Source organism: Sinocyclocheilus anshuiensis, unplaced genomic scaffold (assembly GCF_001515605.1).
Source record: "Sinocyclocheilus anshuiensis isolate Anshui unplaced genomic scaffold, SAMN03320099.WGS_v1.1 scaffold1625, whole genome shotgun sequence".
Classification (NCBI taxonomy): domain Eukaryota; kingdom Metazoa; phylum Chordata; class Actinopteri; order Cypriniformes; family Cyprinidae; genus Sinocyclocheilus; species Sinocyclocheilus anshuiensis.
In genome coordinates this window covers 1025620-1047646 of record NW_015539802.1, presented here as the reverse complement: position 1 = coordinate 1047646, position 22027 = coordinate 1025620, and the positions used below count along the sequence as shown (strand labels likewise).

The window sequence follows — 22027 nt, the reverse complement described above, 5'->3', positions numbered from 1 at the left end:
CCACCCCAAAAGTAAAGTGTGCTGGTAGCAGCCTCATGCTGTGGGGCTGTTTTTCAGTGGCAGGGACCGAGGGACTCGTCAGAGTAGAAGATAAGCTCAATGCACCAAAATATTGAGTTAGCCTTAATGAAAACCCAGTCCAGAGCATTCAGAACCTCAGACTGGGCAGAAGGTTCACCTTCCAACAGGACAACGACCCTAAGCACACAGCAAGAGTGACTTATAGACAACTCTGTGAATGTCCTTGAGTGGCCCAGCCACAGCCTGAGCTTGAACCCAATCAAATATTTCTAGAGAAACCTGAAAATGTGCGTCTGCCCCCATCCAACCTGACAGAGCTTGAGAGCTGAAGAGGTCAGGAGAAGAATGGCAGATAATTGCAAAATGCTGATGATCAAAGCTTGTAGTATTATACCCAAAAACTTGAGGCTATAAAGGTGTCTCAGCCAAGTACCGAGTTAAGGGTATGAATACTTATGCAATGTACTTATTTCAGTTTTTTTATTTTTAATAAATTTATGAAGTTGTGACAATTCTGTTTTTGCTTTGTCATTATGATGTATGGAGTGTAGATGGATGTGGAAAAAAGTAATTTAAAGCAGTTTATCCACAAAGCGTGAAACAAATGAAGGGGTATGAACACTTTTTATAGGCACTGTACAATACAAACTATGCTTTTTTCTGTATGCATTAGTAGGGCATTTTTTAAATTAAACATGATGAAAAATAACCTATAAAAAAAACTATATTAATAAACTACATTATATTATTGTTATTATTCTAACAGTATTTTATTACTCTTTTAGAACGTTGTCATGTCTTCAAGTTAAACTGAACTTTTATAGTGAAGAGTTGTAATATCTTTGAGTTTCTGTGTATCGGACAATAGATTTATCAAATGAAATGGTGACTAATGGTGCCCTACATTGGATACCTACTAAATTTGCCAAAATGTTTAGTAAACAGAGACCACAATGCAATGCACTCAAAAAGTAATTTTTGAGGTAGTTTCTATAATAAAGAATATGATTAATATGTGGTGCTGTTGCATTTAGGGGCTCATGGTCCACTGGTCTCCCCAAACGCAACGAGGCAAAGACCGGAGCGGACACCACAGCAGCAGGACCCCTGTTCCAGCAGAGGCCGTATCCCAGTCCCGGAGCCGTCCTGAGAGCAAACGCTGAGAACACAAGACGCTTGGAAGAGGATGATGATGATGACGACGACGACTGAGCAGGAATAGTGTGTCTGTAAAGCCTTTATAATTTTTAAAAGGCTCTTGTAATATCTTTCCTTGCATTTGGAACAAATATTCATTTGTAAATATACCATGTGTTGTGTTATACATTTTATAAACAATTGCCATTTTACTTACGCTAGTGATGTTCCCTGCAAAACAAACATTTTGTTTAAAGATGCATTCAGTGGTTGTGTTAATTTAAAAAGGTTTTACAAATGAAAGAATAAATTGTGGTTTTTGTAAAGAATCATCTGAAAGACTACACTCAAGAGTTTTTCAATAATAAAAATATACATATATATATATTTATACATGAAGGCGGTTGCCCCTCAATGTGTTTTAGCATGTTGAAATGACACGACCTTCGCCATCAGATCATATTTGATACCCAGATTTTAACATGATTTTTCCAAAAAAAGATGTATAATCAAGTAAACCAAGTCCAGTAAATGTTCATCTTGAAATATTAATATCAGCAATATGAAAGGTATGTTTACATTATCAGAAGCAAAACAAGTGTACAGTACCAAGTAAAAAAAAGAATAATAATCCCATGACGACAGGTTATATAGTAAATTGTGTACAACAGGTTTTCAGCAAAGTTGAAATTTCGAAGTTAAGGCCTTAGAAATGAGTGTATCAGATGATGCAGTAAGATTTATATGGACAAGTAGAGTGATGATTCAATCATTCAGAGATCAACTCAAAGGCATTTTACAGGAATTTAAACATTTTATTATAAAAGGATAACATGAGTCGAAATTTTAGGTGGCTTGTGTATAACTTTGTACATGGACAACGAATTGAGATCTTTATTGGACTAAGCCAAAGCAGAGTTTCAAAAGTGTTTGGATTCTAATTAACTGGCAGTGACATTTTTTTTTTATTCCTAATTACATCGGGTTGAAATGTAATTTCCCTGATCATAAGCAGACACTCAAACACTGATGCTTCTGAACCGATGACCTGTGTAAATGTTCATCATCACTATACAGAGAGAAACATGGCACTTTTTATTCATTTGGCAACATAACAGACTCTTATTAACAGGATATTATGTTGCTTTAAGATCATCCATTTATGCAGATATGCCACTGTCACAGTGCAACAACAGTTGCATCCAAGTATGACTCCACATTTGGGTCTAAACTCGCATTTAAAATACAACACCACAACTAACAAAATTAATTAAATATTGGTTGTATTAAAAAATGTGATGTATCTGATATGTTGGTCTCTAGCAATGTAAGGAAAAATCAGAATAAGGTTGGGATGATGAAGGGTGTGGTGTATCATCCATTTGGCCTCAGTGTTCTGTTCCGCCCACATAATGACAGATGGCGTCATAGTCGAGTGCGAACACCTGCTCCTCGTACCGGTCCAGCTGAACCATGGCTCGACACTTCTCTCGGTCTCGCTTCAGGATGCGGCCCACCTGCAGGATAACGTATGCATTATGATTCTACAACAGAAATGCACTGCTTTCTATATGGATAAATAACAAATTATGAAAGACGATTATAGGAGTGAAAAAACGTGTGGACCACAAATACATATCAAATGACTAAAAATAACTTCAGGGCTCTGTTCCAAATCCTAGTGCACTTCCTCGCTTTCTACATAGGCAGCTACTTTCTAAGATATGTTAACATGTTACGAAGATAACGACTTAATACTCGAAGGTGATGCATATATGGTTCACACAAATACTTCATTTTAATTAGGTGGATCTATTTTTAGTAGTGAATAAAATGTTTATTCACCATCTTGGATTTTGCAGTGCATTCTGGGATTGCATGATCTCTGGAATAAATGTGTAAATGTCATGCTGCCCTACTTTGCCCAAGTGAGGAATAAGCAGGGTTATTTTAGTATTTATTAATATTCTGAATGAGCTTTTTTCCCTGTTGTTAGTTCTCATTCTTTTTTATTTCTATTTCAGTTTTAGTATTTTTTGTACTTATTTCAGATAGTTGTCATCGCAACTAACATTTTTTTTTCTTTCAAGTTTTTCATCTAATATTTATATTTTATTTTAGCTTTAATTCAATTAAAAATGATAATTAATAGTTTTAGTTAACAATAACAACACTGGGTCTTCAACATTTTTCTGTGTGAAACAGCTTGATGTCGGGTGTGTCTATAATGCCTAAAATGCTGTCTAAGTAGGTGGCCCATGAGGGTTTGGAACAGAGCTATGCTTACTACACAAGCAAGTGAATCCATGTACCTGTCCTCTGTGTTCTCCCAGAACCACCATAATGTAGTCTGAGTCGTTCTTGGGTACAATGGTCTCTAGCATCTTCTGTCTTATATCTGAAACAAACAAATGAGTGAAAACTGAAAACCAGCTTTAAGACCAAAAATCCTCACTGTTAAAATGCATCTTAGGCCATGTCCACACGTACGTGGGTATTTTTATAAACAGAGTTTTTCCTTCTTCCGTTTTAAAAAAAATCTCCGTCCACATGAAAACGCAAATGCATGCTATGAAGCACTGTCAAGAGCATGCCTAACCAGCAGGTGGCGATATAATCTCAACCGTAAAGCCATGTTGGCCAATCAGAAGCCTAAAAAAGTCTCCAGTAGGCGGAGATAACAGCACAGGCGCCGACGTCACAAGCCAAAAACTCCGTTTTCGCTGTCTACACGATAACACGGCAAGAAAGAAAATCTTCACCCTGGCAGGCGTTTTCAGTGAACTGGTGCTGCGTTTGCGTGTGGACGAACGGCCTAACCACGTAGAAAAAGCTGGGGTTTTAAAAATAACCGCGTTCGTGTGGACAGGGCCTTATATTGGTCAAGATCAGTGTGTTTCATACCATCCAGCAGTCTGCCCTCCTCTGTACGACAAACACAGGTGTGGGGCGTCAAGACGTCCTCGACTCTCATCTAAACACACAAATTAAAAAAGTTACACTTATATCTTACATATCAGTAATATCTTAATTAGGAATAAGTGGTAAAAACATGTCTTTAAAATGCAGTTGCATTCTGTTTAGCTTGTTTATGAAAACAAGAACACATCCTGTGTTTCCCCCTTTGAAACACCACTTCAGTATCTCTCAGCATGAAAACAAACACTGTATTGAACAAACCAGTCTCACTATACTAGTGAAGTACCTTTGAGTTGTAGTATTTGCCTCCTTTGAATGCTTTATCTATGAATCGCACATGGAGGTCTCTTTGGAGCCATGAGGGGGCTGGAGGTGAGGGCCGCGACTCTTTTGCTGGAGGAGGCTTCTCTCTGAAAGGGCGGATAATTCATGCATCTAAATAAATACAGATTCAATAACATGTACATGCAACATACTGTTCTTGAGTGTCCGTCTTACCTGTCTGTACTTGATTCTCTGTGTTTTCTTTTCTTCTGATCTCTCTCTCTGTCCTTCTCCCTCTCTCGAACTCTGTCTGTCTTTCCTCTGTCATCTTTGCCGTTTAACCTCTCCTCTCGTTCCCTCTGCTGTTCCCGCTCTTTTTCTCTCTCTTTGTCCTTGTGTGCTTTACTAAGACGACCTGGTAGACAGAAAGGGCCATTTTAATTGATAAAGATCTGGTAAACAAAATTACATTAATTTTTTTTAAAGAGTAAAAAACAACAGTTACAGTTTTAAAATGGCTTTTATTTGACTAATTTGTGTAAACCGGTTTCACGTGCGCAAACCAGCATGTGTGAAATATGTATGTCAGACCACACAGCTTCTGATTACAGAAAAATAAAGGCTTACTGGTGATGTTTTGGGTTTAAACGCTTGAACCCAAACAGCTAGTTTTCCCACAAGCTCAAATTGCACTTCACACAGTCTCAACTGTTCTGTATTCTCAACTGTTCAGACACCATGAAATCAAAACGGATTCTGTTTACCTAAACACGTCGATGCTCATTAATATAATAGTAACTAACATTAATTTAGCTCACAATCCAATAAAATCCTACTGAATAAAATGCCTTGCACTACATTATTTCTCACTGGACATTCAGTTTTATTTGAAGCACTCACATCCTGGAAGGTAAATGCATTGTGAATTAGCATTCTTTATTCATCTTAAATATAATACTCATGAGGAAAATGCATTTAACTAGAATAACAAATGCTTTTAGATTTAGCCAGAATAACAAAATCAGGACCAACATATTTGATTTGTATGTAGAATTGCTGTAAAACTCAGTTGTACACAAACAACAGATGAGGATGTAAGACTTACTAAGGTCTTTGCTGTTTTTGTCGTATTCCTTACGGCTGACTAATTTTAAAGAGTGCTGGATAATGGTTACTGTCTTGCCACCAATGGCAAGTTTAACTACGACTCTGGCGTTATCTGGATCCACTCCCTCTATCTGTGAAAGAGACCATGTGAGAACAAGAAAGAGATAGAAAAAAAAATTATTAATACATATATATATATATATATGAAAAACAGGCAGGGAGAGAGCAAAAACAAATAATGAATGTCAGTCAAACTATTATTTTCTAGTCCAAAATTCCTCTATATATAATATCATATATCATACATTATTTTATTTTTTAAAAATCTTAAAACTACTTTCCTAAAATTGTGCGTTATTAATTGACACAAGGGGGAGCTAACAACTTCTATGAAGCAGACATGACCAACCAAAGCTGATAATATTTAAAAGTATTTGAAGAAAATTGACACATCATTCAAGTTTATATACATACATATATATATATATATATATATTACTTAGAGCTTTAATTTTATTTGTTGGTAGATATAAAATCTCATACTTTTCCAGACCACTAATACATAAGATGTGCTTTTCTGTCTCAGAAGATGCCTGGAATGCATCCATCTTATTGCATTTGAACAGCTCATTAGTGTGTCATTATAGTAACTCACCATTACTTTCACAGAAGTGAATATGGATGAAGTAAAATCCACTCACTTTCCCGTACAGGTCTTTATGGGCTCCTGCCAGGACCTGCACACATCCTCCAGGTCCCAGAACCAGCGTCTCCTCTTCCTTCTTCTCCTCACCAGGTTTAGGAGGTCTCTTGCGGACACCAGGCTCCAGGTCTTTAATAGCAGAGCGATCGGCACCCAAACCCAGCCCTTTAGGCCTTAACTGATGCTCTATGGGCTTCACATCTCTGACAGGTAATGAGAGAAACAAAATATTTTTTTAACAGCTATTAGGATATTTCAAACATAAACCACAAGCTAACACATCTCCCTCACATGCACATCAGCACCCCCATTTTATATGTATATAAAATATAACTGATCATTAAAAATAATTTCACAAAAATAATACTAATAGTAATTGTGCATAATTTTTAACTTTTAAACATTTAATTTGAATATGCTGAGAGTCAAGGGCACTTTAAAACAAATAACAAAAAAATCCAATACATTTTTTTTATTTTAAATTTAATTGAAAAAAAAAAAAGGTCCTTACTGTTTAAATGTGTGTCCGATTCCCTCTCCTTGCTTCCAGCCCATTCCCTTCAGCATGGCCAACCCATAAGCCTCCACAGGAACACGTTCATAGTCGGCATCTGTGGACTGAATCAGAATCATATTCAATACACATCTCAAACATCTCCACCGAGAAATCAAGCACAGAATTCCTAAGCAATCAAAAACACATTCAGACCCAAAACACTAATTAGAAACACACCTCAACCTACAGAGAAGATGATAATTAGATTAAATATTACAGCTTCTTTTATGCATTGAATAAACAAGCGCTTTGACAGGCAGAGTAAAATTTACTCATAATGACTCTGAGCATGTTAAAGCCTAATCAAGCTGTAGCTGGCGCTCTCACAACAATCTACAAGTGATGGACTTGCACTGCAGGAGAAAATGACACTGGAGGAGCGAGGAAGAGAGAGAGGGAGGGAGTTTATGCAGAGTAAGCTATTTGGATGCAGCAGGAGAGTTCTTCATCACTCATTTCATTAGGACACACCCTTATCCTACACACACACACACACACACACATTAAATGCAACAAGAGCACTGCATGTGCAATGACCTTGAACTGCCCCGTGCTGACACCACATCTGGCACCATTACTGGACAACAGCTCGAGCAGCCGATAGAACACTGAGTTTTAATAGAATACACTTCATAAATCAACAACTACAATTGCATTAGAAGTCCTCAGCATGTACAAACACACCAATGTGTCCCAGGTTTGCAATTAATTTAAACTGAAAGAGATCTGTATCTGCATACAGTATCAATAACAGTCATATACAGCAAGCACAAAGTGGTGCAGTACCAATAATAGCCATTGCTCGTGTAAAATAGTTAGCATACTAAAATGGGATTTTTACTGAGGTCAGTTTTTTGAATAGCTCCTTATTAACACAGAATTTCAAACAAATGCTTTTCTTTTGAACTTTAAATTGATCAAATAATCCTGGAAAAAACATCTAAATATTCATTAGCACAACTGTTTACAACATTGATGATAATAAGAAATGTTTCCTGAGCAGCTAATCAGCAGATCAGAATAATTTCTGAAGGATCATGTGACACTGAAGACTGGAGTAATGCTGAAAATTCAACATTTGCATCCCAGGAATAAATTACATTTTAAAATACATTCAAATGAAAAAATCCTTTGCAAATAGAACATTTTAAATCATAGCATCTAACAATATTACTGTTTTTACTTTATTTTTGATCAAATACATGCACAATCGTGTAACTCACACTAACGTCACAGTCCATGTATTGAGTCTAAAACTAGTCAAAGACTAGTCACACACTTATTTCCACACTGGATCTATAAGGAAAGATTCATCTTGCTTTACAAGATTTTCCCATTTAATTCAATACCATTTGCTATGATGAACATGGCACTCAAATGTATCCCATGTGCAGCATTCTCAGAAATATTTGTAAAGGCCTTTACGTGTTTAATAATTTAATAATGTGTAGAATAATATGTAAAGCATATTTCCATGCTGAGAAGCAACATTCATTTCTGGATAGACCAGCTGAAAACAGTAAAGGGGCTCTACTTTAGCTAAAACAGGGCTGCCTGTCCTTCCATCCATTTTTTGTGTCAATCATGAACCTACCGACTCTGGTCGCAAATCCACTTTGACTTTGTCTCCATCCTCAAAACCCTGAGGGGCCTGGTTCTGCATGAGAAGAGGAATGGCAAAGTTGGGATCCATCTGCGGTCCGTTCTTCCATCTCTCCTGGTGCTTTTGAGACTCTGTAGTAAATGACATTCAAACAGAAACAGAACATTATTCTTCATTTAAGCAGATGCTTTTGAGTACAAAACTGGCTTGCAGCATTTTTACTACAATCACAGAAAGGGTTCCATCTACAATCTTTTGTTTGCCATTTCAGATGTAGAACCACTAAAGCCACATTACTGCCACACCAACTGAGTTATGAGAATTATTGATGATGCATTTAATGTCAAGCATTACATCAGTGAATAACTAATGGATTCAAATACTGTACAAACTACTACTGCATGGAACCACACAGATAATTTCATTAGCCCTTGTGAAAAAGAAGTACACTTTAGCATAAAAAAGATGCTTATTACAGAAATAATACACTTTAAAAGAATATACTCAAATGTGAACTAAATGTAATGTATCCAGACACTGAACTGCAGGTTATTTGCAATTAAATGAAAATGTATTATAGTTTATATTAAATTATACAGTTATTATTAAACATTTATTTTAAACACAATTAGTTGAACTTGAAAGTTATTTTTCACCCACTTTAGTACATTTTTATGTGTAATTTCATAATTCTATTGTTTTTGAAATATAGCATTTATGGTAACTAAAATATACTTTTAGTAGAAATGATAAATACTATTTTAGCATGTCATTTCTATAGAAAACTATATTTAAACATATTTGCAATTACATATTTGTAATGTTGACATTGCAATTTGGTACATTTAAAATATATATCATATATTTATTACTAAACACACTACAGTTAGATTTATAGTCAAGTACGTTACATGTTAAAGGGGTCCTATTATGCTCTTTTACAAAGTCTTGATTTTGTTTTGGGGGTGTACTAGAACAGGCTCTCATACTAGGCCAGTGTGTGCTGTGATTGGTCAGCTGGGCCAGTGTGTGTTGTGATTGGTCAGCTGGGCCAGTGTGTGTTGTAATTGGCAACACTCGGCGCCTGGTCAGAAATGTCACGCCCCTTACCATAGCCGCCTGCGAGCTTCAGTGTAAATATTGCGTCAAAATCAAATCAATTAGAGTGCGATTTAAACCCGGATGATTGTAACCACTCTAAGTTCGTCTGCCTTGGGAAAGCTAGGGTGTCTCCGACATAGTGATAACACTCGTTGCCTTCTCTAGTGCAGCTCAACCAGGTCTCATCCAATTCGTTTTACAGTACAGTCAGTGTCAATTTTCAAAATATCATGGAACTGAATGGTTACAATTTTGACGTACAATGATATTAACGTAGTACTCCAGAGTGAATACTAGGGCTGCACGATTTTTCATAGTATTTAAGCAGTGATAAAGGCATTGCATTATAAATATACATTATTTTAATGAAAGTGATAATAATAAGAACTCAGATAAACCGTATATTGCCGTAGTCGTGTGTTTATTAGTCACGTTGAATCAATGAAAGCAGTTGAATCTTCTGTTTATTCAGCTGCAGTGATAGGCATTTTCTGGGTTTCTTCTGCAAGGTGTATTTGGAGTTTCAGCGCGAGAGCGCCCTCTGGCCTTTGGATGGAGATTTACTGCTGATCACAGAACCGTGCTTCACTGAAAGACACGCATGACAATCGCAGCTTCTGTCGAATCGCGATCTCGATTCCATTTCGATTTATCGTGCAGCCCTAGTGAATACTACAAATAATTTAACTTTCTGGCAATTTTATATTAGTAAATGAATGCCCAAGAATGTCTCCTAGGTAGACATCTTAATAGGTTTTGAAACACAGCCATAACCTACTACAGAACGAATAATAATCAATTAACACACCTTCGATGAGCTCTTTGACGGCTTGAGACTCCACCGTGTCCTGCTCCTGCTGGGACGGGTCTCTGCTCTTGTCTTCGCTGCTCTTGTCGTCTCGCTCAGCATCCTGCCGGTACCAGCGGTTCTTGTGGATCAACGGGATGACCAGCTCCTTCGGTTTCTCCACCGGTTTGGTTCTGTATAAGTGACAGATACATACAAGAGTTGAAGCACATGATGAGATAGAAATTATCAACGTCACACTAACGTTACTTTCAGTTAGATTATTAGCTAACCTAGCTAACGTTAGCCTTCTACTCACCCTTTAAGTTCCTTCCCTTCGACTTCAACTAAATAATCTCGCTCTTCCGCTTTCCCAGATTTAACCTTACTTAAAGTTTTACTAAAACCGAAAGATACTGGGCCAGATTTTTTGCCTCCATCATCTTGGCTAATATTATCCCTCAGCGATTCACGCTCCTGATGCCGCTCCGGCGACGCCATGTTTGTAGTGTGTTGAAGTCGCTGGTACATGTAGTTTTATTGGACAGCCATTTCTATACCTGGAGGGCTCAAAAGACTACAATTCCGATAATGCAACACGTTACGCACGACTGTATTTATTCTTTTTAATTTAGTAAAAATAGTTCATAGAAAATATAATAAAAAAATATAATTTTCCTTACAAATATGAATGAATGTTGTAATAAAAATGTGTGTGTGTGTGTGTGTGTGTGTGTGTATATATATATATATATATATATATATATATATATGAGTTAAGCAACAAAAGCACATACATTTTTTTTAATTCAGTCTAGTTGTTTATAATTTGCCAGTGATGTAGGGCCATAGATTTGCCCTAAAAAGAGTATCAGTGATTGAGGCAAGAAATCTCTTGCCAATGCCTCTTCATGACTGACCCAGGACAAGTTGGCACAAAACTATTCATATGTGACCAAAGACTGATGTGACTCTATCTCCTTGCCAAACAATCATAGACTATGCACACAAACCATGTCTACTTTTATTATCCAGACAGAGTTCTGCTGAAAAAAAAAAACATTTGTGAACCATCTTAATTTGGTTTCCTGGTCTTAGCTGCTTTTTGCTGGTTTTAGATGGTTTCCCAGCCTGACCAGCTGAAAGAAAGTGCCCAAAGTCCATCTAAAACCAGAAAACAGGTCAATCTAACCAATCTTGGAGATCACCAAACCATCTGGTTTGAGCTTGTTTAAATGGAAGAGGGCGGTAAAAATGTAAATGCACTTTCACGCTAGTTTCCCAACTCACTTCCCACCCAAATCCTCCCATTTCACCGGTCCACATTTCTCTCCCCTGACCTGAGGTGCTTTTAACAAAACCGGCAAACTACCTGGTTCGTTTACACAAGGGGCGGCTCTTCCCTTTATATCTTTCCCTCCCCGCAGCGCCTCCAATATCGCTTCTTACTCTTATTACAGTGTTCTTCTCGTATCGCCTGCGCCTGGGAATACTGAAGCGCGCGCTAGACGCGATCTGCGCCGCTGACACGCATCGCTTCTTCCCGCAGCACGCCTTCACGGACATCCGCGACACTGTCCTCCGGTTCATAATCGATACTGTCGCCGTGCTCTGCTTATTGAGTATGCTGCGAGAACCAGACTCAGCATAACCGCTGCAATGTAACGCATCAGCGCATTTATTACCTCAGAAAGTCAAAACAATTACGCGGATTAAAACGCCTCGGGACGCGATGAAGAGAAAGCGGTAACTATGAAGGTAAGATTTGGGCTCTGTCATTGATTGTTTAGTGGACGTGTTGCTGTGTGGAAATCACTCACGGTGCTGCTGCTGCTGATGTCAAGAAAATTCAAAAAATCTCTTTAGTTTGTTTAGGACATAAGTTATCTCTGGCCTGAAAGCCACAATCCAATGACAGTGGCTGTTGTCCAAGTGGAAACGCGCTGTCCGATGTGCGTTTTTTTCTCCCTGTGTTTTTTTCCTCGCAGATCATCATCACGGGTCCCGAGCTGAACACACACTCGCACACACTGAACACACACGCGTCTGGCGCGCATCTCATCTGCGTGCTGATAGTGCTCTCTCTAGACAACAGCATTCAGAAGTCGTAGAAAGTTATTAATCTCGCAGCATCCTTCCGAATAATTAACAGTAAGGAATTATTTTTTTGTAGGAATTTGACCGTGGGGGTCAAACCTAGGTTTTTATCAATGTATATAGACGCGTTTAAACGGAGGATTTTTGAACGGCTGAGTTGTTTGAAAAGAATGTGTGTGTGTCAGCGGCAGTGCAGGTGAGTGTTTTCTGCTGAATATCCGTGTTGTCTGAATGTTTGGACTGTAAATGTGGGTGTGGGAAAGACGCGAGGTAGAAAGATGCGTTGAGTTTGTGCTTACCAAATACAACAGTTTATGCTACATACATAGTATGTTAGTTCTGATTCATTTTCACTTAATTTCCAAACTTAATATCTATCTATCTATTAAGGCTTTTTTTTTTAAATTTAGACTGTCAAGTCATTTGTTCTCCTTGACAAATGTTCCTTGTTTAGTTTCTAGTTGGTTTTATCTCAAGATAAATGCTGCATTATGAAGTAAAAATATAACCGTTGTTTGTATAAATGTATTTGATAGGTGTGGACTTAATTTTCATATTTAATATACCAACTATTTATTTTTTTAAATAATAATTAAATATTTATTACGAATTATTATGTATAGTTTCAGATTAATTTACCTATCATTAAGTTATTTATTTTATAAATTAAAAATACAGCTTATTATACAAAGTGCATTATATGGTTTGAATCCGATTCATCAAACAATTAAAGACTTTATATAATAAACTATTTATATACTTATTTAAACTAAGTATTTATTTAATATATATGATTAATTAACATATTATATAAATATATAATATATACATGATATTATAACATTACAATAATTCATTTATAATAATTCAGTAATTCAATTATTTGTTAGTATACTATTTACCTTCATCTGCTTATTTAGATGAATCGAGAGATGCACATGCTGAATTTATTTAGCTTGTTTATTTGTTTGTTTGTTTTCACACACATACAATTTCTTGTTGATACTGTAAATCTGTTAGTTAGTGGTTTAACTGTCTTGCATGCAATCAGCTTGATGTGTGTCGTTGCATTTCATCAGGTTTGAAAGACTTTGGAAATGCATGCATGTGCAAATATGTTTATATAACTTTGAATCAAAGTCATTTGTATGTGACTGGTGTACGTGCCGAAGAATCAGGCAGAGATGCTGAGTTGTTGAGGTGTGTGTGTGTGTGTGTGTGTGTTTGGGTGTGTCTGTCCTGATGTGCTACTGAAATAATGAATGTTGTGACCCAGACTTCACAACACAGTGCATTGCTGAAGGCTCAGGGAGCAGTCAAGGTTATCCAACAGTTATGAATCATTCATTAATATGAGAAAGATAGAGGGAGGAAGAGGCAGAAGTCTGAAGAAAGCAACAATTGCAATATTCCCTATCCCGAACCCCTGAGAAACACTCACTTCACACTAGGGCTGTAGCTATCGATTATTTTAGTAATCGAGTATTCTACAGATTATTCCATCGATTAATCGAGTAATCGGATACGAAGTCATTTTTCTTTATTAAAGAGCAATACTAAATATACAAGAGATAATAAGATAGATCTCTTAAAATAAACAACTAATTTGTTTTCTTTTTAGAAAAATTTTAATTTTTATTGCTGAAATTGCATACATTAATAACCATGAAAACTAAACCCATTTAATGCATTTAATTGCCAAATTACATTCAAAATGCAAATACAAATATATCAATAAAAAATAAAATAAATAAATAAAAATACAAAAACCAATTTCACATTACTTTAAAAAAGGTAAACAGTACAAACTAAAACTAAGGCATAAATCAAAATAATAGTAATACAAATAATAATAATACCTAAACATTGCATTTATGTCGTGCAACTTAACTTTCAAGTAACTAAAGCTCAAGCATGACATAAGCCTTTACTGTCTTCTTGGAAGGCTTTGTGGCTTTTGTGAGAGGCAAAAATCAGTGGACAGGAAGGTAACTTGGAACAAGAACAAGAGACCATACACAATTTTTAAACACATTTTTCTGCAACATGAAATTAGAGTTATTTGGAGAATAAACCCTCCTAAATGTCCCTATACGTACTGGTGTGTGTGTGGGTGGGTGTGTGTGTGTAACTTGTTTTTGATATTCTTCATATTCTGTGTGCGGGTCAGTTCACCGCAGTGATAGAAATTAATCTGTTCCAATAAGTTTAAATTGATTTTTACATTTTATGGGCATTTTTACCTTTATAAAGCCGCAAATTAAAACCGCCAGCAGGTGGCAGCAAGTCACTGTTAGGAAGTGAGTCATTGCGATTTCACCGAATCATTTAAACGGTTGATTAATTCAGGAACGAATCGCCGTCATTTTGCTCAGAGATGCAAAACAGCGCTGTGGCTGTGAATTTTTTGTTGGCCAAATAAAGCAAAAACAGGCAATATAGTGTCTAAAACGTAAGTCTCTACTGTATTATGACAGCACTTTTATTAAACTAAATTTCAATACCGTGATAATACAAGCATACCGCGATAAAAGCATTAGCAATTAATCGCAACATGAAAATTTGATACCGGCATATCCCTACTCATAATATTACCTTCTTGTTTATTGAACTGTTGAATAAAATCACATTTGTAATCATGCTGATTTTAGAGGTGAAAACTGGCACTCTTGTGTGATATTGACTAACTTTCTTTCTGTGGTATTTTTATGCACAATGGCATTTAGTCTTTCACAAAACATAGCAAACGTAGGGACATTATAACTAGCCACCATATCGATTTACGGCCTTAAATATGTCCAGCGCGTTTTTTTTTTAAAGTCTGGTCCCTGTTTTTATACAGTCTATGGTCTGGTCCAGCGTTTATCGGGTTGTGCGTCAGTAATAATGGTCCGTGGGGAAACACGGTGTTCCGTTTGAAGTTACAGTAAATGGACTAAACGAAGCCTCGACACAAATAATTTGTCTCGATGATTATTTTGTATTCGAGTTACTCGAGGTATTCGAGGACACTCACAGGCTGTGTGTATGTGTGTGTGAACATATGGTTGTGTGTGTACAAACGCTAGCCTTTCCTCACCTTCTCAATTTCAGGTAAATTAACAATCCAACTTCTGGCCAATTACTTATGATCATCTTATTGAGGCGGTCTGAATGTTGCTTCATTTGAGTTCATCTGATAGCTGAGCGTCTGCTAATTAGATGATTCTGATCCTCTGTGCAAAACATGTATTGTGCGCGGTTGTTAATTGTGTGATTATATGCACAGTCCACATCTCACGTCATGCATATTCAAGGTGATGTGTAGAAGGTGTGGTTGAAGGAGAGAGAGATGTGAGGATGCTGCAGTTTACCCTTGCTGTGTAGGACAGCACTGCAAGACAATTCTGCTTCTTTGAGCTCACTGTCTGCATTACAAAACCATCACTATCTGCTAATCTGTTTCAGCTTATTCAGTCTCAGATGTCTAATGGAATCGACATCAGTCATATTATGTGAGAAATTGTGAAGGTAATTCGCCAAGGAAATGATGTCACACTACACTTCAAAAAAATTTAAAATAAATAAAATTAAATAAAATTGAAGTTGTAAATAAAACAAACAGTACATTTTCATATTCGTTTGACAAGAAAATACTATTTCAGTCTTTCTGCTTCAAAATTTCACATTTAATTCAGTGTTACTTTCCATTTCTTTGTAATTAATTGTGAAATTTATTAGCAATTTCTAAAGAAAAATAGATTTTAAACCAGTTTTTTTTTACAGTTAATCCAGAAATGAATATTCTGTCACCATGTTTTAAACCTCATGTTATTATTTGACTTCCTTTCTTCCATAAAACACAAATGGAGATACTTTGAAGAGTGTTTATGCTGCTCTTTTCCATACAACTAAAACTTGAAGTAATTAGAGGCTGTTTGCCAATATCTTTTATTATTTCTTAGAAAAATAGCCATGTGGTGTGAACATCAACAAAAAATGAATGAATGAATGAATGAATAAATAAAACAGGAAATTATTTTATAGAAAGGACGACTGCAGACCCTCAAGTGTTTTAAAATATTAGATAATTTGTAATTTTTATGACAAGCCATATTATTATTTAACGTCATGTGGTGCGACTCTCCAAAAACTAAAAAATATAATTAAATAATAATATATATTTTTAAATATTTTATATTATTATCATCACATTTTAAAAATAATATAATAATTCAAATTAATATAATTAATAAAATTAATATAATTAATAATAACTATACACTGACATGTACAAAATATGTTATTACTTTTTTACTTGATTGTTACAACACGTGACATTTTTAGAGTTATTAAAGGTAAACATTTCTTGAAAGTGGTATAAATGTTTTCAAAACCATATGAAACCCATATTAATAGAAAGAGTACATTTATAAGAACTTGGCACATGTATTTTAAACTAGAATTTTAAATGATTTTTCCTTTTCTTTATCATGGACACTCTTATTTATTCTCACAACTGTCATTGGTTCATAATGACTTTAAAAACTGCTTGGATTGACATAAATGAGTAAATGATGACAAAATATTCATTTTTTGGGCACACTGTGCCTTTAACCATGTAAAATAATGGCACAAGATGGCATCCCCTTACCCCTAAGGGCAAAAAAGTATAGTAAAACTATCAAAACACACCAATCAATGAACCAAACTGTTTGAACACTTATATCTTAACTTGGGTCAGTGAAGTGTAGTGCAATGAGATTGTATTGTTCTTTATCTTCCCACTATTTAACCTAAGAGTCAATACCTGGACCATAGTTCCTCTCGCTTCATTATCCAGACCAAATGGACCTTGACATATCTGTTGCTTGGAACAACACAAATATAAATCTGAACAGTGATGGATCGGTCCCCGTTAGATGGATATTGATAGCAGGTAGGGCATAAGCGTGTCCCTGTAAAATTGTTACAAGAGAACCGCACACAGCCTTGAGCTGTAGGCTGCACTGAGGAGGAGAGAGGGAGGGCTGCAGGGATCAATATCAGTGAGCAGGAGAAGAGCGAGGAATGGAAGACGTGGTTGAGGAGGGAGAAACATAGAGGGGTAAGGGACTGAAGAAGGATGAGGAGGCGTGGCAAAAGGAGAGAAAAGGAGGCTGGTGGGGAGAGAGAGCTCAGAAGGGAGCGATGGAGGGTCACCTTCAGCGATGGCATCTGATTCAGCACAATCTTTCCCACTCGGGTTACTGCACTGTGACCTAGCCAAGCATGCTGGGACTCTCTGAGGCCAAGCCTCTCTTCCTGTTTTATTTTCTGTCTCTTTCTGTCCCTCTGTCTGTTCTCCTTTGACCTTTCATCTATACAAACCCAATCTCCTCTTTTTTTTGTCCTTCTGTTACTTCTACACACAACTCAGGATTTATGATGGTTTTATTTTCTCCAATATCATGTCATTGTCATCATCTAGCATTAGAGCCTTTAGTCATGTCACAATATACCTAGACATTTTTTTTCTTGTGTTTGGGTCATTTTTCATCTCCCTTATGTTATGTCAACATCTTGGATTTTCTCTCGCTCTATCTCTATAGACAATCACCACTCCCACACAAGCATTTTGCTCCGTCATACTTTTGTTTTTGGTCTTTGCACATCATGCTGAGACAATTATGTTTTATCTCTGACAATAAAAGCCTTTCGACAAAGAAAAAACACAATTAAAAGCTTTCAGGCATGTCGTTTCGCTTTGCCACTTTCGATCTATGACTGAATCTTTGAAGTACTTTGCTGTATTTTTCCATCTATTTTTGGGACGGATCATTTTTTGTAAAGAAACGTCAGCCCTTTGTCAGATTTTTGACAGTGTAAACTACCATTAAAGATTTATTTTTTTAATATTTAATTTTTAAAAATATTTTTATTTTAAGTAAATAATACTTTTATAGAGAAAGGATACAATAAATTGATCAAAAGTGACAGTAAAGACATTTATAGTGTTACGAAAGATTTCGGTTTCAAATAAATGCTGTTATTGAATGTACTTTTCATCAAAGAACCCTGAAAAAAAAATGTAACTTTTTCAACATTAATAATAATAATGTTTTTTTGTGCACCAAATCAGTATATTAGAATGATTTGTGACCCTGGACCACAAAACCAGTCATACATGTCAATTTTTTTAAACTGAGATTTATAAATCATCTGCTGAATAAATAAGCTTTCCATTGATGTATGTTTGTTAGGATAGGACAATATTTGGCCGAGATACAACTATTTGAAAATCTGGAATCTGAGGGTGCAAAAAAATCAAAATACTGAGAAAATCACCTTTAAAGTTGTCCAAATTAAGTTCTTAGCAATGCATATTACTAATCAAAAATTAAGTTTTGATATATTTACGGTAGGAAATGTACAAAATATTTTCATGGAACATGATCTTTACTTAATATCCTAATGATTTTTGGCATAAAAGAAAAATCGATCATTTTGACCTATGCAATGTTTTTTTGGCTATTGCTACAAATATACCCCAGCGACTAAAGACTGGTTTTGTGCTCCAGGGTCACATTTCTAAGGATTATAATATTTCACAATCTTACTGTTTTTAATGTATGTTTTTAATCAAATAAATGCAGCCTTGGTGAGCATAAGATTTGTCTTTCAAAAGCATGAAAAAAATCTTACCAATGACAAAAATTTTAACGGTAGTGTACATGATTTTATGTACCCTTATTCAATTTATAGTAGAACATTTATTCCCTACCCTGACTGCATTGAGCTTCATGGGTATTAAGTCAAATGTGGGTGTGTGTGTGTAGGCTGTGTTTGGGAATGTTTGGTGTGTGTTTTTCAGCCCACTCACATTTAATCTTTTATTTTTAAATCTGTCACGGCTGTCCATGTGTCTGCTACACTAGTGGCCCAGATTTGGGCAGGATTGAGCATCACAGAGTTTAATGCAGCCCGTGTCCGAGGGTGCTGGAGAGTGATTAGATGCAAGATGTGTTACTAGACGATGTTCTCCAGCAGTCTATAGGCTGTGTGGATGCTCAGGTTTGTTTGGAGGTCGTTTGTAATTTAAGATGCACGGGCTGGCTGGCCTCCAGCAAGTCTCTCCGTGGAGGGTGATGTAAGATTAGGGTCAGAGCAGTCAAAAACAGGTTAGGACAGGGAAGGGGTGACATAACTGCTCAAATGCAAGTTATTAAAGTTATGCCAAAGCCTAACTTATTCTTCTTAGTAATGTGTTAGCCTGTTGTGCACAATATATTTAGATGTAAATGGAAATTATTGTGGTAAGTGAAAAATTCTAAGTAATCCATTCAGAAATCTAAATAGGCTACATTTTGAATGTAACTGTAATTACCAGTTATTTTAATTGTAACTGAATACAATTACTTATATTTTATATTGTAAATACGTAATACCATTACAGTTTCTCCATTACTTCTCAGCCCTGATCATCAGTGTATGGAAGCCCGTTTCCGCCACTGAATAAAAAATAAAAAAAGGTTATTGCGACTTTTTATCTCACAATTGCAAGATATAAAGTTAGAATTGCGAGATATAAACTCACAATTCTGACTTTTTTTCTCAGAATTGCATGATATAAATTCGCAATTGCGAGTTATAAAGTTAGAATTGCGAGATATAAAGTCACAATTGCGAGATAACATTTTTAATTTTTTCATTAATAACATTTAGTTGATGTGTAAATTTGGACATTCATGTATTAAAATTTCGGATGTTCAAATATAAAATTAATATTTTTGAACCCTTGGAAAATAAGATATCAAGAAACAAATCAAAGCTTTATTAGACTTCTAGTCTCTCAGGATTCTGTGAAGGAAAGTAAATTCCCCTCTCAGTCATTGTGCAGAATTGTCACGCTTACCAACACCAATACAACAAGGATAAGCAAACAAGATGGGGATAACTGAGTAGACTGATTCATCACAGACTTTGTAAAGGAGAAAACCTGCAAGGTGAAATGCAAAGATTTGTCTCCTATGTCTTCCTCACTTTTGTCCCCAGCCTGCATAACAATCAGTCCGCCCAAACACAGATGTGTATTTCACACTGAGTGATATTCCTATTAGGGCAAGGTATTTCTCATACGAATGAGGTGCTTTTCCAGCTTTGACTGCAATAAATGTTCTAGATTGTTGAGCAGAAACTGTCACTGCATGTTTATAAGATCAATCAGATCATACAGGTGCAGTATTCACCTTACAGCTCTTGTTTATTTCTGTTAAGATAGCTGTCATGTGGCAGAAAACTTACTGTTTTACCTACTGTGGTTTGTTGCTGACACAGAGACGTGTTATTGTCTTCTGTCTTGGTGGATAGTTTTATTGCTATTATGTATGCATTATATCATTATGAAATTCTTCTTTGATAAACACCATTTATGGTTTTTAGAATTTAATGCTCTCGTAATGTAATACATCTTCATTCTGTCTCAGTTGTTGTCTGTTTGTCTCTCATTTTCAAACATTCTTTGCACTCTTTGATTGATTGACTGTGGAATTCAATTAGACTCTCTTCTCTTTACTTTCATAATCTTGGCACGTCTCAGTTGAGACTACAGTTTATTGTAGGCGGTGGCTCCAAGATTTGCGGAACGACATTGACCCTTTCAGTAACTGAAATAATGTTTATACCAAAATATACAGCCATAATAATACAGGTGGTAAATAGAAGGTCAGAGGATGACTTGATGTTTATCATTAATGACCTTTAAATAAAAAATGGCTGATAAACATGTTCAGAACACCAACCTTCACAAGTTGTCAAAGATTTGCTAAAATTTACTCACTCTCAGGCTATCCAAGATGTAAATTAGTTTGTTTCTTCATTGGAACAGATTTGGAGAAATGTAGCATTACACTCTTAAAAATAAAGGTGCTTAAAAGGTTCTTCAAAGCGGTGCCATAGAAGAACCATTTTTGGTTCCACAAAGAACCATTCAGTCAAAGGTTCTTTAAAGAACCATCTCTTTCTTACCTTTTTATAATCTGAAGAACCTTCTTTTTCCACAAAGAACCTTTTGTGAAACAGAAAGGTTCTTCAGATGTTAAAGGTTCTTTATGGAACCATTTAGACAAAAAAGGTTCTTGTATGGCACCTTTATTTTTAAGAGTGTACATCACTTGTTCACCAATGGATTCCCTGCAGTGAATGGGTGCCGTCAGAATGAGAGACCAAACAGCTGATAAAAACATCACAATAATCCACAAGTATTCCACATGACTATCATTGATCAACTAACATCTTGTGAAGTGAAAAACTGTATCTTTGTGATAAACAAGTCCATCATCAAGGCATTTTAACTTTAAAGAGCAGGTCAGATGGTATTTTAAAGTGTCTTAATATTGTGTTGGACTCCCCTACAACAGGTTTAAATGCATCTAAGGTCAGAAAACATTGTAATTTTCTTAGAATATACATTTAATATTAGAGTCATTTGCCAATGATTTCGAAACGATTCGTTCCAAGCAAGTTCGGAGCAAACCCCTCCCTTCCATAAGCCTACTCTGCTCTGATTGGTCAGCTGGCCAAGCCTGTTGTGATTGGCACAGAGAGGAGTCCTTGAGCAAGTTAGTTAGCGTGCGCTACCATTGACAAAGCACCTTTACATAAAACAATAAAATAGTGCTCCAATCCGTTCTTATAATAATGACATAAAATACAAAAACACTTATGCAAGCAAATCGTGCCCACAGCTAAAGTTTAGCTGCTAAACTGTGAACA

The 22027-nt window shown here is 36.0% G+C and overlaps 3 protein-coding genes across 3 annotated transcripts in view; 2 read left to right on the top strand and 1 right to left on the bottom strand.

The window, feature by feature from the left end:
- LOC107683912 (polyglutamine-binding protein 1-like) overlaps positions 1 to 1477 on the top strand; it is a 6408-nt gene extending 4931 nt beyond the window's left edge. The window contains exon 7 of the mRNA XM_016479974.1: positions 1056 to 1477. Within this exon, the coding sequence (XP_016335460.1) occupies positions 1056 to 1233 (178 nt within the window). The 3' untranslated portion in view covers positions 1234 to 1477. The remainder of the gene's footprint in view (positions 1 to 1055) is intronic.
- A 638-nt stretch (positions 1478 to 2115) lies between these two features.
- Positions 2116 to 10717, bottom strand: gpkow (G patch domain and KOW motifs). The gene is made up of 11 exons (XM_016479954.1): positions 10518 to 10717; positions 10220 to 10392; positions 8302 to 8441; positions 6663 to 6769; positions 6150 to 6354; positions 5447 to 5579; positions 4576 to 4756; positions 4364 to 4487; positions 4063 to 4132; positions 3471 to 3556; positions 2116 to 2675 (listed from the first exon to the last, which is right to left on the bottom strand). The coding sequence occupies exons 1-11, from the start codon at positions 10697 to 10699 to the stop codon at positions 2547 to 2549; spliced, it is 1530 nt and encodes a 509-aa protein (XP_016335440.1). The 5' UTR covers positions 10700 to 10717; the 3' UTR covers positions 2116 to 2546.
- A 1549-nt stretch (positions 10718 to 12266) lies between these two features.
- LOC107683889 (membrane-associated guanylate kinase, WW and PDZ domain-containing protein 2-like) overlaps positions 12267 to 22027 on the top strand; it is an 85466-nt gene continuing 75705 nt past the window's right edge. Inside the window, exon 1 of the mRNA XM_016479953.1 lies at positions 12267 to 12491. Within this exon, the coding sequence (XP_016335439.1) occupies positions 12409 to 12491 (83 nt within the window). The 5' untranslated portion in view covers positions 12267 to 12408. The remainder of the gene's footprint in view (positions 12492 to 22027) is intronic.